Source organism: Phytophthora cinnamomi (genome assembly GCF_018691715.1).
Source record: "Phytophthora cinnamomi strain GKB4 chromosome Unknown Contig6, whole genome shotgun sequence".
NCBI classification, from domain to species: domain Eukaryota; phylum Oomycota; class Peronosporomycetes; order Peronosporales; family Peronosporaceae; genus Phytophthora; species Phytophthora cinnamomi.
This window is the reverse complement of record NW_027150939.1, coordinates 1,375,024-1,390,402: the sequence shown is the minus strand read 5'-3', so window position 1 is coordinate 1,390,402 and position 15,379 is coordinate 1,375,024. Positions and strand designations below refer to the sequence as shown.

Sequence of the window (15,379 nt, the reverse complement as noted above, 5' to 3'; positions counted from 1 at the left end):
CGTTTACACTGCCCGTTATACGCAGTGGTCTCTCCTGGGGTAGAGCGGCAACGGACGTTGAGTCTAACGTCCGTTACCTCGATAACGGACGGCGTGGTTTCGCTGTGACGATCACGAATGCTCTGACGACGAAAGGGGTGCCATTGAAAGCGTAACTTTCCCATTCTCACAAGCATCTGCTGGATCGCTCGGCGTGAGCGTTCTTGGCGCTGGGATTGAGGCTGCAATCGAATCCGATCGAGGGCGAGAATCAGATGTAGTGTAAGTGGTACGTTGAATCGAGCGGTGTCCGAATGTTCCCTTGCAGTATTCTGTAGACCAAATCAAATGTGTATTTTCAGTAATGCTGCTCTTAACTTAAGATCGGGAAGAGAGACTTGATAGTCCTGTGAGGCTACCAAACTAGCCCGTATAAAGCGTTTCAAGCGATTGAACCTGTGTGGGATCCTGGAAGTACCGCTTCCAGCTGCGCAATGTGCGCGTCTGGTTGGCGTTGTAAGTCCACTCAAGCACTCGCGCCCGCCGTTCAAAGTCGCTCGATCCATAAGCCCTTCCGAGCCCAATACCGCCACCATAGCACAACTGAACCCCTTGGCGGAGGTAACAGTACTCATTCACGTGATCATGCCCTACAAACGTAGCCTTCACATCGCCCACGTCGACGAGGACGGAAAGAGACCGCTGTTTACTTTGGAGCTCGCAGGTTCCTCATTTTTGCCCCCGCTGCGAGTAGATGGCGAGACCAAGGCGTACTCGGGGATCGGGATGTGGAAATACATCACTGCCGGCACACTGTCACTGTTGTTGGCGTGCGATGCAGCCAGCTCCCGGTAAAACTGGAGTTGGGACTCCGTGATCCACTCGTAGTGCGTGTCGGTGACCAATGGGTGCATGTTCCTATCGACGCTTCCGTGCGAGTCGAGGAAATACATGCGAAACACAGTGGAACCTCGAGTGCCCCAGGGTCCGTCGGTTGGCGCGACAACGCTGACTTCATAGTTCCCGACACCGCCAATTTCGCGAGGGCCATACTTCATGTGTGAGAACTGCTGACCTTCTACCAGCAAACTTAGCATCGCCTCGCGTGAGAGACCTCCATCGATGTCGTGGTTGCCGAACACCGCCGTCCACGGGATCCGTCGGTTCTCCACCCGTTCAGTAAAGATGCCCATGGCAAGGGCGTCAGTTGTCGTGTCGGACGTATGCACGTTATCGCCCGAGAACACCACAAAATCGGGTTTTTCGATGTCGAGGAGCTCCTCGAGGAACGCGATCGTCAGCGCTTCGCGGCACTCGTTGTAGTGAGGGTCATCGGCCTTGTTGTCGCTAGTCGCAATTCCAGCCCTAGTCTTTAAATCGCGGGAAATGTTCCAGGCGGACTCCAAAATACTGTCACGAATAGGCCCCGTTGGTCCAGACAAGCACGGGTAGTCTGGGTTGCTCGTAAGGTGCAGGTCCGCGATTTGCAGTACTCGAAAAGAAAGCTCGTTCGAGGCACTGGGTACCACGATTGCCTCGACTGAAGATACGACCACCTCGTCACCAGTCTGCAGGCTAACCGTCTCATCTAGCGTGAGATTTAAAGGCTCGAACTTCCTGGCCAGGAAGAATGTGTGCAAACTTCCGCTGTTCTCGTCGCCGATGAGCTGCCAATTACCCGGAATCGAGGTGGATATGTTCGTGTCCACCGCTTCGCCTTCAGTAGTCTGGTACAAGGATAGGTCTGCCACAAACGAGATCGACGCGTTGTCACTGTCACTGTCACTGAACTCGACAAGACCCCACTCGGCGCATAGCTTAACATGACCGACGACCACTTCCGTAGTGTTTGCGCTGTCCACGGCCAATGGGCACGCTTCGGTCGACAGAACCACGGCGAGGTCGACCAACACCGAGAACGCCTCGTTGGTGTCTGCTTTCGGCCTCTTCACACAAACGACGGCATCAGTTGTGTCACTGGCGGCGACCGCGCCCGCGGATTTCAGAACGAACCCTGGCGTCTCCCATTCTCCTGCTGGAGCAAGCGCCTCACATGCAGAGTAGATGCTGTTCGAGCCTACGTTTGTTAGCACGTGTAGCGCCACAATGGGCACAATTGGGTAGCGAACACTCACGAAAACACTGGGAGCTTCTGGGTCCGCCTTGAGGTTGATCGGCCACGTGAACCAGCCAGGCGTGTCGTGGTTGTAGAAGGCTTCGGTGGTCGACATGACGTCGATGACATATTTCTGCGCTTGAAAGGCCTCTCTTGCAATGCCAAACTCCAAGCACACGAACACGTTGGTAGTGGGGTTAGCAAGTATTTGCATTGCCGACGGGCAGCCGTTTGCTTCCGACACCACCACAAGGCGGCGAAGGACGGAAACCGTGTCCGCGTTATCCACGATGACGGTTTGATTCACCGGCGAGGACTGCTGCACGCACATATATGACCCGGGGTCGCCGGATGAGGCCACCCATTTCACGCCTGTAGGGATCCACCCAAGCTGGACGCACGTGTCCTTTGTATCGTCGTCCGTGTGGCCGTTCACCAAGCTCAAGTTCGTGATGGCCACACGAGGAAGTACTAGGGAGGTACGAGCATTGTCAGCTGGTGTACTCGACTGCAGAGTCAGCACGAGGGTGACGGCGATGACGGCTGCCACAACAAGTGCTGCAAATACCACTAGGAAGACCTTGTGCCATTTCTTGAGAATTCGCACAGCCGGAGTTTTCTTACTCGCTGCCGGCACGAGCTTCATCAGGCAGATTGCGGGGCTTTCGGTGCTTACAGAGCTGCGAGATGCTTGGCGGTTCCTTGGTGGGTTTGGTTGGTGAGGGCAAAATGGAGACTGAGGAGGAGGAGGGGGGGGGGGGGATGCATGAGATTGTCTGCGATTGTTCGACGTTTCCTAAGTGTATCCATTCCAGTCTTATCACCGGGAGTTCTACTCAGCCCCCTTCGCTGAGGTTAACCATTTGTATTGGAAACTTGCCTTTCTATCTTGCCGCTTCTACTTTAAAGCTACCAACCCCAGCCGATCCACGTTGAGATATTTCCCTCTACGACACGATCCCATTTTGATGCTCGCGTTACGAAGATTTTTTAAAGCTAAACATGTTCAACTAGCCCAATAAAACAGTCGATACCCATATCCCCGGAAACCTTAGCGCTTTCAGTCCCGCCAGATCTAGAACTGGTCAATCCCATGATAAGAAGGCTTCGTCGGATGAAAACAATGCACAAAATAAGCAGTTATTATCAGGAGAATCTCCAGAGCACAACCGCAGCGCATTCACTCGTCCTCGTTGGAAGATATTGGGACGACGCGTACGGATAGGATAGGATGGAAATGAAACCTTCATTTTCGTGGAAATGACGACGCGTACGGATAGCAACGGATGGAAATGAAATTTCATTTTGAAAGTTTCATTTCCATCCTATCCTATCCGTACGCGTCGCCCCAATATCTTCCTACGAGGACGAGTGAATGCGCTGCGGTTGTGCTCTGGAGATTCTCCTGATAATAACTGCTTATTTTGTGCATTGTTTTCATCCGACGAAGCCTTCTTATCATGGGATTGACCAGTTCTAGATCTGGCGGAACTGAAAGCGCTAAGGTTTCCGGGGATATGGGTATCGACTGTTTTATTGGGCTAGTTGAGCATGTTTAGCTTTAAAAAATCTTCGTAAAGCGAGCATCAAAATGGGATCGTGTCGTAGAGGAAAATATCTCAACGTGGATCGGCTGGGGTTGGTAGCTTTAAAGTAGAAGCGGCAAGATAGAAAGGCAAGTTTCCAATACAAATGGTTAACCTCAGCGAAGGGGGCTGAGTAGAACTCCCGGTGATAAGACTGGAATGGATACACTTAGGAAACGTCGAACAATCGCAGACAATCTCATGCATCCCCCCCCCCTCCTCCTCCTCAGTCTCCATTTTGCCCTCACCAACCAAACCCACCAAGGAACCGCCAAGCATCTCGCAGCTCTGTAAGCACCGAAAGCCCCGCAATCTGCCTGATGAAGCTCGTGCCGGCAGCGAGTAAGAAAACTCCGGCTGTGCGAATTCTCAAGAAATGGCACAAGGTCTTCCTAGTGGTATTTGCAGCACTTGTTGTGGCAGCCGTCATCGCCGTCACCCTCGTGCTGACTCTGCAGTCGAGTACACCAGCTGACAATGCTCGTACCTCCCTAGTACTTCCTCGTGTGGCCATCACGAACTTGAGCTTGGTGAACGGCCACACGGACGACGATACAAAGGACACGTGCGTCCAGCTTGGGTGGATCCCTACAGGCGTGAAATGGGTGGCCTCATCCGGCGACCCCGGGTCATATATGTGCGTGCAGCAGTCCTCGCCGGTGAATCAAACCGTCATCGTGGATAACGCGGACACGGTTTCCGTCCTTCGCCGCCTTGTGGTGGTGTCGGAAGCAAACGGCTGCCCGTCGGCAATGCAAATACTTGCTAACCCCACTACCAACGTGTTCGTGTGCTTGGAGTTTGGCATTGCAAGAGAGGCCTTTCAAGCGCAGAAATATGTCATCGACGTCATGTCGACCACCGAAGCCTTCTACAACCACGACACGCCTGGCTGGTTCACGTGGCCGATCAACCTCAAGGCGGACCCAGAAGCTCCCAGTGTTTTCGTGAGTGTTCGCTACCCAATTGTGCCCATTGTGGCGCTACACGTGCTAACAAACGTAGGCTCGAACAACATCTACTCTGCATGTGAGGCGCTTGCTCCAGCAGGAGAATGGGAGACGCCAGGGTTCGTTCTGAAATCCGCGGGCGCGGTCGCCGCCAGTGACACAACTGATGCCGTCGTTTGTGTGAAGAGGCCGAAGGCAGACACCAACGAGGCGTTCTCGGTGTTGGTCGACCTCGCCGTGGTTCTGTCGACCGAAGCGTGCCCATTGGCCGTGGACACCGCAAACACTACGGAAGTGGTCGTCGGTCGTGTTAAGCTATGCGCCGAGTGGGGTCTTGTCGAGTTCGGTGACAGTGACAGTGACAACGCGTCGATCTCGTTTGTGGCAGACCTATCCTTGTACCAGACTACTGAAGGCGAAGCGGTGGACACGAACATATCCACCTCGATTCCGGGTAATTGGCAGCTCATCGGCGACGAGAACAGCGGAAGTTTGCACACATTCTTCCTGGCCAGGAAGTTCGAGCCTTTAAATATCACGCTAGATGAGACGGTTAGCCTGCAGACTGGTGACGAGGTGGTCGTATCTTCAGTCGAGGCAATCGTGGTACCCAGTGCCTCGAACGAGCTTTCTTTTCGAGTACTGCAAATCGCGGACCTGCACCTTACGAGCAACCCAGACTACCCGTGCTTGTCTGGACCAACGGGGCCTATTCGTGACAGTATTTTGGAGTCCGCCTGGAACATTTCCCGCGAGTTAAAGACTAGGGCTGGAATTGCGACTAGCGACAACAAGGCCGATGACCCTCACTACAACGAGTGCCGCGAAGCGCTGACGATCGCGTTCCTCGAGGAGCTCCTCGACATCGAAAAAACCCGATTTTGTGGTGTTCTCGGGCGATAACGTGCATACGTCCGACACGACAACTGACGCCCTTGCCATGGGCATCTTTACTGAACGGGTGGAGAACCGACGGATCCCGTGGACGGCGGTGTTCGGCAACCACGACATCGATGGAGGTCTCTCACGCGAGGCGATGCAAAGTTTGCTGGTAGAAGGTCAGCAGTTCTCACACATGAAGTATGGCCCTCGCGAAATTGGCGGTGTCGGGAACTATGAAGTCAGCGTTGTCGCGCCAACCGACGGACCCTGGGGCACTCGAGGTTCCACTGTGTTTCGCATGTATTTCCTCGACTCGCACGGAAGCGTCGATAGGAACATGCACCCATTGGTCACCGACACGCACTACGAGTGGATCACGGAGTCCCAACTCCAGTTTTACCGGGAGCTGGCTGCATCGCACGCCAACAACAGTGACAGTGTGCCGGCAGTGATGTATTTCCACATCCCGATCCCCGAGTACGCCTTGGTCTCGCCATCTACTCGCAGCGGGGGCAAAAATGAGGAACCTGCGAGCTCCAAAGTAAACAGCGGTCTCTTTTCCGTCCTCGTCGACGTGGGCGATGTGAAGGCTACGTTTGTAGGGCATGATCACGTGAATGAGTACTGTTACCTCCGCCAAGGGGTTCAGTTGTGCTATGGTGGCGGTATTGGGCTCGGAAGGGCTTATGGATCGAGCGACTTTGAACGGCGGGCGCGAGTGCTTGAGTGGACTTACAACGCCAACCAGACGCGCACATTGCGCAGCTGGAAGCGGTACTTCCAGGATCCCACACAGGTTCAATCGCTTGAAACGCTTTATACGGGCTAGTTTGGTAGCCTCACAGGACTGTCAAGTCTCTCTTCCCGATCTTAAGTTAAGAGCAGCATTACTGAAAATACACATTTGATTTGGTCTACAGAATACTGCAAGGGAACATTCGGACACCGCTCGATTCAACGTACCACTTACACTACATCTGATTCTCGCCCTCGATCGGATTCGATTGCAGCCTCAATCCCAGCGCCAAGAACGCTCACGCCGAGCGATCCAGCAGATGCTTGTGAGAATGGGAAAGTTACGCTTTCAATGGCACCCCTTTCGTCGTCAGAGCATTCGTGATCGTCACAGCGAAACCACGCCGTCCGTTATCGAGGTAACGGACGTTAGACTCAACGTCCGTTGCCGCTCTACCCCAGGAGAGACCACTGCGTATAACGGGCAGTGTAAACGTGGATCTGAGATCTGGCCCCTACCAGTCGGTCTCCTGCTTGCTTATTATAGACGGGTGTGGCGGCGCAGAGCAACCGTGACGGGACGGCATGGGTAGCGTTCTGAGCACTTTACAGAGAGTAACGCTCGATGTTCATCCAGGGAGGTTTCGCCCCAAGCGTGATCACTGATCTCTGATCTGTTGTTGGGGGCTCAGCCGAGGCTTGCCATCGACTAACCAAGATTTCGACGTGTGGAGCCAATGCAAGTGGACAACTCGCGACAACTTTCACTACCCTCACCACCATCCATCCTTGCGGTCTGCTCGCCAAGCAGAACCTCAGCACGTCTAAACGCGTTGCAATTATGGGCGGCAAAGGTGGACGGCAAGCGCAAGAACTTCATGGACGCCGATGATGCGCTTAAATTATCGCTAACGAGCCCTACAAGGGCGGCTACGGCGCAGTAATGGAGATGTGGCACCACGTGGCAGACGCCCTGACGACTTCTCGCGCAGCAATCCACTCGGCTTCCTCCACGGAGCAGCGGTCACCGCGTTCAGAGATGATGACCGCCTGTAGGCACAGCAGCCTCACCAGTATGAGGATTCCGCCCACAGCACAGGGAACCGAAAGTCGTGCTCAGCGTTCGCGTCCGTGCACGCGAGTAAGGTGACGGGCTCGGATGCATGCACGGCGCCGGCCGCCACCAGCTCCAGCCACGTGTTCTCTTCCCCGTACTGGACGAGCACAGCGCGAAGCTCAAATGCTTCGCTCTGCGTCAAGCGCATCGAGATACACGCACCGTGCGTCATTGCGTGCGTGGCGCACGCAATGCCGTGCCCGTTCAGAGACAGCATAATGATGTGCTGCGGCTGGAGAGCGACGCCGCTGGTGCTTCGGATGCGCTGCGCCTTGGCAGCGGCGCTGGCGATGCAGATCTTGGGGCAGATGTGGCGAGCGCGCAGACACTGAAGTGTGCTTAGTACTTGTGTCAACGCCACTCATTTCCACAGTACCATAGTGAGCAGTAGATTATTATTGAGTATCTCCTGGTAGGCACAATGTGAGGACAGTGATCCTTTGAAAACTAAAAAACTCGACATGGCTTTCACTATCACCAAGCTCGTGCTGTGAGGGTAGTGGCAGTGAAAGCGCAATTTCGAAACCTCTCTATTGTATAGTAATACATGAATCGGCCGTCCGTAACTTGCTTTGAGCAAGACGCAACAACATAATAGACATCCCCTACCTTGATCCGACAAGCAAACAGCAAATACACACAACACCAAACACCAGACAGAAAACTCTGTATTATAATACCACAAAAAAAAATAGTGCTTCCGTTTTGTGGACAAAACTTGAATTATTGGACTGCTATCCGAGGTTTTACGAGCCCAAGAATCCATTCCAAACCGAATCAACTGGACCACACAGGAATAATGTACTCTGTTGGAAGCGGCGCCTTTTCAAAGTGCTTCCGTTGAAAGGTGCTACTACCTATGCAGCTCATGACGGAGCCGATTCCGGAATCCAGAACACTGCGTTGCAGGTATTTGTTGCAAGACGAATGCAACGCGAATTGCTACTGTATTGATTTACAGAAGTGTATCTACTGGAGCGACTATCTTATAGGTAGGTGTCGCGAAGGCTATTGTCCTGCCGTGTTTCTCTTGTAGAACGCGTTGTAGTTATTGATAACCAGTTTAACCTCAGGGTTAGCATCAGCAAAGCCGTTCACATCAAACAAATTGCAGAGAATCTGCAGCGGTTCCGGTTCGCGTCTGCGCAACCTTCCGTGAACAGCTCCGTCTGGTACTTTCTGGCGTTTGCAAGCATAGTTCGTGACACGGGTTGTAACTTGGCCTCCGCAAGCACACCAGCAAAAGCCGCCTCGCCGAAACCATCCCTTAATACCGTGAACGAGTTCTTTGCCGCATCAGAAAAGTGGACGTTGAAGTGCTCGAGGTACTCCTCAAGCGTCACCATCGCTCGGCTGTCCTTAGATCCGATCCCCATGCCGCGGATATTCAGAACGGTCGGTTTCCTGATGGTGACCAGAAAGGAAGGCAGTTTTTCTGGGATCAGGAAGCATGTCCGAGCGGAAGAGATGAACTTCATATGTTCACGCGACCTCTCCCACGAGAGGTGCCGGACTTTGGTGCGGAGGAGTCAGTTTAGGATTTCCTCAGCAGCTGACATCTTAAGCCTTTTCCAACGGAGCAGTCTACCGCACCATGTCCGCGCCAACGCTCCCTCGCGGCTCTTTCATTCTTCTCTTTCCCGAAGACGTCAACGGCATCATTGAGGTCCCAGCGTACATCAAGATAAAAAGCGCTGGAGGATCTTCGGCAACGGCAATCATGGAGGTTGACGATGATAGCATCGACAAGACTGTCAAACTTCCCAGAGCCAAGGCTCTATCACGAAAGGTCTGCAGCAGTGACGCTGAAGGCCTCTGGCTGGGGACGTGGTTAATACGAGCCGTTTGCGCGAAAAGCAACGGCTTCGTCCACTATGGACAAGTGACCGGCTATTCCGACACTTCACTAACAATCACCACCCTGGCGGGGCCGATGGAAGCAAGTCCAGACAGTATCTGCACCACCCTGTACCCAGTCGTGGCACTGACCATGGGTTGCATCCAACTCACTGAGGGAGACTGGCCCATGGAGCAACTTGATCGCGTCCATGATGCAATCATGGATAGGTTGCTAGCCCCGCACGTTTCTGACGAGCCGTGCGAACCACTCCCTCTTGCACGCCTCATGCAAGGTCTTCTCCCGGACGTATCTCCTGGGTTTGACAGAGTGTGGAACTGGATTGACTCCAAAACGGGGAAACACACTCGTTTGTCTGTGCAACACGTTGCCAATTATGGCTTCTACGTGGACGGATGAAAACCCGTACCCATCCACTCAAAAGATTACATCGGTTCATCCTTCATCGCTCTGACAAGCACGGAGCACAATTCACCGGCCGCCAACTCTCTGTCAGCGCCACCTGCTTCCAGTTCTCTGCCAGCTCCCCCCAGTCGCCCACATACGCAGCAAGACAGTGCAACGAGCTTCTTTGACGTCATGCAGGTGGACGATGACAGTGAAGCAGCTGAAGGTGGTGCCGCTTTCGCGAGATCCGTCATCTTACAGGATACCAATACGTCTCGGTATCAACGATTTGCTCCCCAAAACAGGCTGGAACATCCACGACACGGCAAGTCCAGAACCGATACTAGCATACCAAGAGCAACCGCCGCAATACCGTGTTCAGCCACTTCAGTTCAACTTTATGAGGGTGCTGCGGCGGATACTGAAATCCGTGACCTAATCCGCACGCACAAACCTCATTTTCTCCCGTTTCACTTAACGACACAGCGCACACCAGACGTGAGCGCCAAACGACCAGCAACATCAACTGTGAATACTTCTGCAACCAAACGGAGCAAGTACATTTTTCAGCCGTCCGTCGAGCAGCGTATGATACACGACGTGATCACGTCGGAGACTATTCGAGGTAAGTCCGCGTCTGAATTTGTTGAGTCGTTGGTGTCATGCAGCGAGTTTTGGGCGTATCCTGGTGTGGCTGCAAGAGCTAACGACATCGAATTCGGAAGTCGAGGTCTCTCCTTCCTGCATTTCTCTCCGGCAAACCTAATAGTTCGGCTCCGGAAACAACGTGAATGCTTCATCAACATGAACGTCTGCAAAATTCATGCCGGCGTCTGACCCCACGACGTGAGAAGGGATTCTTGCGGCGGCCAACGGTTTTCAACAATATTGATTCGGCTGATGTGATCCAGTGTCGCAACAGCTTGCAACAAGTATCTAAAATTTCTGTAACGGGGTTACACACACACAAGTGACAACTGTCACTTGTGCATGACATTTGTCACTTATGGTTTAACAGATAAATATCTGTTAAAGGTTTTAGATACTTCCTCACATTGGTGTAAGTCACACCAATGGATACATTGAAGTTGGCCACCACAATGAGTGGTCCACACCTACCCAAAGATCCTATTGGTAGAAATCAGCATCTTTCTATCAATTAGAGACGTGCATTGTAGTGGGTCTAACTTGACTCACTACTTTAGTTTACACGTGCGCCACGTGTATGAGGAAGCGTAGGAATTTATTAATAATTTGAATTAATTATACTTGAGTCCACAAGTATAATATAAATCAAATAAAGACTCCAAGTAGCTAGTTTAAGGTAAAAGGAGAACTGTATTGTTTGTAAATTGATCTTCCTCCTAAATCTGCTAAAACTGTTTATCATCTATGAAAGGGGTTGACAGCGGCTGGCTGTCAGAGCCCCGCCAATATGCACGTATCTAATTGGTAGAAAGATGCTGCTTTCTACCAATAGGATATTTGGGTAGGTGTGAACCACTCATTGTGGTGGCGCACTTCAGTGTATCCATTGGTGTGACTTACACCAATGTGAGGAAGTATCTAAAACCTTTAACAGATATTTATCTGTTAAACCATAAGTGACAATTGTCATGCACAAGTGACAATTGTCATGCACAAGTGACAGTTGTCACTTGTGACCGTTGTCATGCACAAGTGACTGTTATCAATTGTGTGTGTGTAACCCCGTTACATGCATATCGGCTGGGCTCTGACAGCCAGCCGCTGTCAACCCCTTTCATAGATGATAAACAGTTTTAGCAGATTTAGGAGGAAGATTAATTTACAAACAATACAGTTCTCCTTTTACCTTAAACTAGCTACTTGGAGTCTTTATTTGATTTATATTATACTTGTGGACTCAAGAATAATTAATTCAAATTATTAATAAATTCCTACGCTTCCTCATACACGTGGCGCACGTGTAAGCTAAAGTAGTGAGTCAAGTTAGACCCACTACACCTGGTAGCACTTTGTAGTTCGTCCAACGACCGATTACGTGACGTTCGTACAGTGTGTACGAACGCGGAGCCGAGAACCACATGAGCACGGAGGTGCCCATGGAGAGCTCCAATACGCCTGCAACGCATGTTGCACGCGCGGACTGCCCCCACCTGTCGGATCCAAAGTGGGAGGCTCTCCAACGACTGTCAACAGTCATTGGAGAAGCGGCGATAGCTGCGATGCTGCGTACGCTATCGCCGACGGAGCAACATGGTGTTGCTCTGGGGTTCATCATGAAGGAGCAGCGCGATGCTGTTCCCTCAGCGACGGCATCGTCGGGGACGACACCGCGTGCTCAATCATTGAAATTGAGCGTGAGCAATTATGTAGCAAGAGAGGGCGAGCCTCTCCTCCGATGGCTTGTCGAACTCGACACAGCCATTGCGGCTCGACGTACCGTCGACCCGTTGTCAAAGGTTGCGTTCGCCAAGTCATGTCTCGGCGGACGAGCGAGGAGTTGGGCGTACAGACGCCGACCCTCAGATCCTACGTGCTTTAGCACGTACGAGATATTCACAGAGGAGCTCAGGCAAGCGTTTGAGCCCCCGCAAAATGAGTTCCGGTCGAGGGCGGAATTCCTCGACCTGCAGCAGGGTAAGCATGACGTCCATGCTTACGCCCAGCGTGCACGGCACTTGGTCTCGAACATCGTGACCAACCCGATAGACGAGGCGACTAAAGTCGTCACGTTCATGAAGGGACTGAGAGATGGGCCTGTGAAGACCTGTCTCTTCCGAGAGTACCCGAGTACGCTCGAAGCTGCGATTACTCTCGCTATGCAAGAAGAGTTTAGCCTACGGCAGTCTAAACTGCATGCGAACGTGCCGAGGTCGCAACCGCGCCCGGTAGTGAGCACGGGAGGTCCGGAACCAATGGACCTCTCGAATGCAACGGCTGCAGGTCACCAGCAGCACGGAAGTAATGTGCGATGCTTTCGTTGCGGAAGGATCGGTCACTTTGCAAGAGAGTGCACGGCTCCCGTGCACTGCAATGGTGGCCGTCGCAGCGATGCCGGGCATCGCCGCGAACAAACAAAAAACGTGAACATCCAGTAGGCGCGGGGCGCCCTACTGGCAATGCAGTCACGCGTGCCGACATCGGGCACGCGACACTGAGGACTGCAGCCCCCCCTTCCCCCCCAGTGAGACTAGCTCTCGCTGCAAGAAACAAGATGACAGGCTGAACCTGGTCATCTTGAAGGTAACGTCGAAGAGAGCGAGCGACTCTCTTCGCGCTCTGGTAGATTCGGGCGCGTCGAACAACTTTGTTCGACTGCGGAGTTTACCGAGTCTTGACTTCGAGGAGGTAAAGGTACCTCGAAGTCTTCTGGAAGTTCGATTGGCAACAGGTGCCATCGTGAAGACCGAGAAGTGCGTCGTGAACGTGCGCTTCTCGTACAAACAACGGGTGTTTGTCGAACACTTTATCGTCCTGGACCTGAATGATAAGTTCGACGTTGTTATGGGCATGCCGTGGCTTGCACGGCATGCTCCGGTAATTGACTGGAAGAAGCGCACGCTCGTGCGCTTCGGTCGCGACTGCGGAACAGAGAGCGATTGCCCTGTTACAGCAGCGCACGCACCAACAGGTGCGCGCGACTCGTCAGTCGAGACAGCGCTTAATGCCGCTGTCCCGGAGTGCCCAAGGGGTGCGCGAGGGCGCGCACAAGTGAGACCAACGTCGGCAATGCTGCCGACGTCAGAAAAAAAAGATGTGTCGGTTCCGGGAACCAACACTCGCGTTCAAGTACGCATGGCACAGTCCCTGACCCGAAGAGGTCAGGTCGACGACGACGCGTCGACTCCGGGAGTCGACGCACCCTAGGTGATGAGGGGCTCCACCAATAACTGGCGTCGAGGTGACAAAGGCGTGTCAACGCCGGGTGTTGACGCTGCAAACAGTACGGACGATTGCAAACGTCCCGTACTGACACAATTTGCATGCTGTCGTGCAGCCGGGCTGCACGAAGAAACATGCGGTCAAGCCGGGCTTGATACCGCGCGCCCGCTGACATGGTCCGCCGGCGAACAACTGTCCACAGCCGGGCCTGGACCAGAAGAACAGCTGTGCGGAGCCCGGCTCCGCGCAACAAGAAGACGGCGCATGCGAAGAACGCTGCGCAAGTCTCGATCCGGGACCGAGACGCTACAAGAACTGTCTGCCGGGCAGACAGAGGCGGTGACGCCGGGCGTTGAGACGCTGAACGTCTTGACGCGTACCGATACTGGATTCCAGTATCAGGAAATGGAAGTCGCTAATCCTCCGACGACGGCGTCGGAGTTGACTTCACTTCCAGTCATGAGCTGGAAGCGCTTCACGCGCGACTTGCACGATGCACGCATCGAGCAAGTCTGCGTTCTTTCGGACAGCGAAAGAACGAAGAGCGAGAGCGAAGAGCTGAGGCAGCTCTTCATGGGAAGTACCACAGAGAGTGAAGACATTCTCAGTGCGAAGACAAAGCGAGAGCGCTTCGAGGAACAAGGCTGGGAGTCGCTAAAGTCGAGTCCCTATTACGAATTGTTGAGGGAGTACAAAGACGTACTCCCTGAAGAGATTCCTGCGGAGCTTCGGCAGGATAAGGGCATTCAGCACGAGATTGATCTCGTGCCGGGCAGGAAGTACTGTGTCACGCGGCAGTGGCCACTGCCGCGAGAGCAAGTAAAAGCAATCGACGACTTCTTTGAAAGTCGTCGCAAAGCAGGACAAGTGCAGGAATCGAAGTCCCCGCACAGTGCTCCGACGTTCTGTGTCAAAAAGCCACAGGGCGGATAGCGCATCGTCCATGCCTACAACAAGCTGAACGATGCGACGGTACCCGCGCAGACGCCGATACCACGAAAAGATGTCATCATCGATTCGATGGCCGGGAGCACCGTTTACAGTGCTCTCGACTTGCGAGATGGATTCTATCATATCCTAATGCGTGAGAGCGACATCCCTCTCACGGCAGTGAGCACGCCAAGTGGCATGCTCTGGGAATGGCTAGTAATGCCACAGGGGCTTAAGAACGCCCCTGCGACTTTCAACAGGTGCGTGACGCACTTGTTGCGCTCGGTGCGCGACTTCGCGCCGAGCTACTTCGATGATGTGTTCATCCACAGCCGGGCTGTGGACGGGAAGACCGACACTGAGATGCACCGGGTGCATCTCCGGAAGCAACTTGAGCTTATGCGAAAGCATAAGCTCTACGCGAACCTGAAGAAGCGTATCTTCGGGGCGAGCGAGATACCCGTCCTCGGGTGTCTCGTAGGGGAAAATAGCGTTCGCCCTGACCCTGAAAAGGTCAGAGTGATCAATGAATGGCCAACGCCTTCAAGTGTCAAGGAACTGAGGCGGTTCCTTGGCTTGGACACGTACTTGTGCAAGTACGTGGAGGATTACGCGGGCAAGATCCGCCTGCTGTCACGGCTTCTTAAGAAATAAGCTGTGTGGAGTTGGACAACCGATTGCCAAAAGGCATTCGATGCAGTCAAGCGGAGCTTGACTGAGGCACGAACTTGGCAGTGGCTGACCAAGATCGTCCATTCCACGTCGTATGTGACGCATCCGACTTCGCGATCGGATTTGCGTTGATGCAGCACGATCACGAGGGCCGTGGTCGTGTCGTCTATTACCAGTCGCGTCAGCTGAAGGCAACTGAGCGTAATTATCCGGTACATGACAAGGAATTCCTTGCCATGAAATACGCACTCGCAAAGTTCCGAGTGTATCTACTTGGAAGTAGACCATTCGTGGTCTACA

General features: G+C 53.3%; 4 protein-coding genes across 4 annotated transcripts; 2 read left to right on the top strand and 2 right to left on the bottom strand.

The window, feature by feature from the left end:
* Positions 1–644: 644 nt before the first annotated feature.
* On the bottom strand, positions 645–2,741 carry IUM83_07555 (Calcineurin-like phosphoesterase; the record flags this gene model as incomplete). Its single annotated transcript, XM_067931865.1, has 1 exon — positions 645–2,741. The coding sequence occupies one exon, from the start codon at positions 2,739–2,741 to the stop codon at positions 645–647; it is 2,097 nt and encodes a 698-aa protein (XP_067799015.1).
* A 1,260-nt stretch (positions 2,742–4,001) lies between these two features.
* IUM83_07554 (Calcineurin-like phosphoesterase) lies at positions 4,002–5,534 on the top strand (the record flags this gene model as incomplete). Its single annotated transcript, XM_067931864.1, has 1 exon — positions 4,002–5,534. One exon carries the CDS (start codon positions 4,002–4,004, stop codon positions 5,532–5,534), a length of 1,533 nt encoding a protein of 510 aa, XP_067799185.1.
* Positions 5,535–5,571: 37 nt separating this feature from the next.
* Positions 5,572–6,342, top strand: IUM83_07553 (Calcineurin-like phosphoesterase; the record flags this gene model as incomplete). Its single annotated transcript, XM_067931863.1, has 1 exon — positions 5,572–6,342. The coding sequence occupies one exon, from the start codon at positions 5,572–5,574 to the stop codon at positions 6,340–6,342; it is 771 nt and encodes a 256-aa protein (XP_067799182.1).
* Positions 6,343–7,315: 973 nt separating this feature from the next.
* On the bottom strand, positions 7,316–8,843 carry IUM83_07552 (uncharacterized protein; the record flags this gene model as incomplete). Its single annotated transcript, XM_067931862.1, has 2 exons — positions 7,316–7,710; positions 8,516–8,843. 2 exons carry the CDS (start codon positions 8,841–8,843, stop codon positions 7,316–7,318), a joined length of 723 nt encoding a protein of 240 aa, XP_067799208.1.
* Between the last annotated feature and the right edge of the window lie 6,536 nt (positions 8,844–15,379).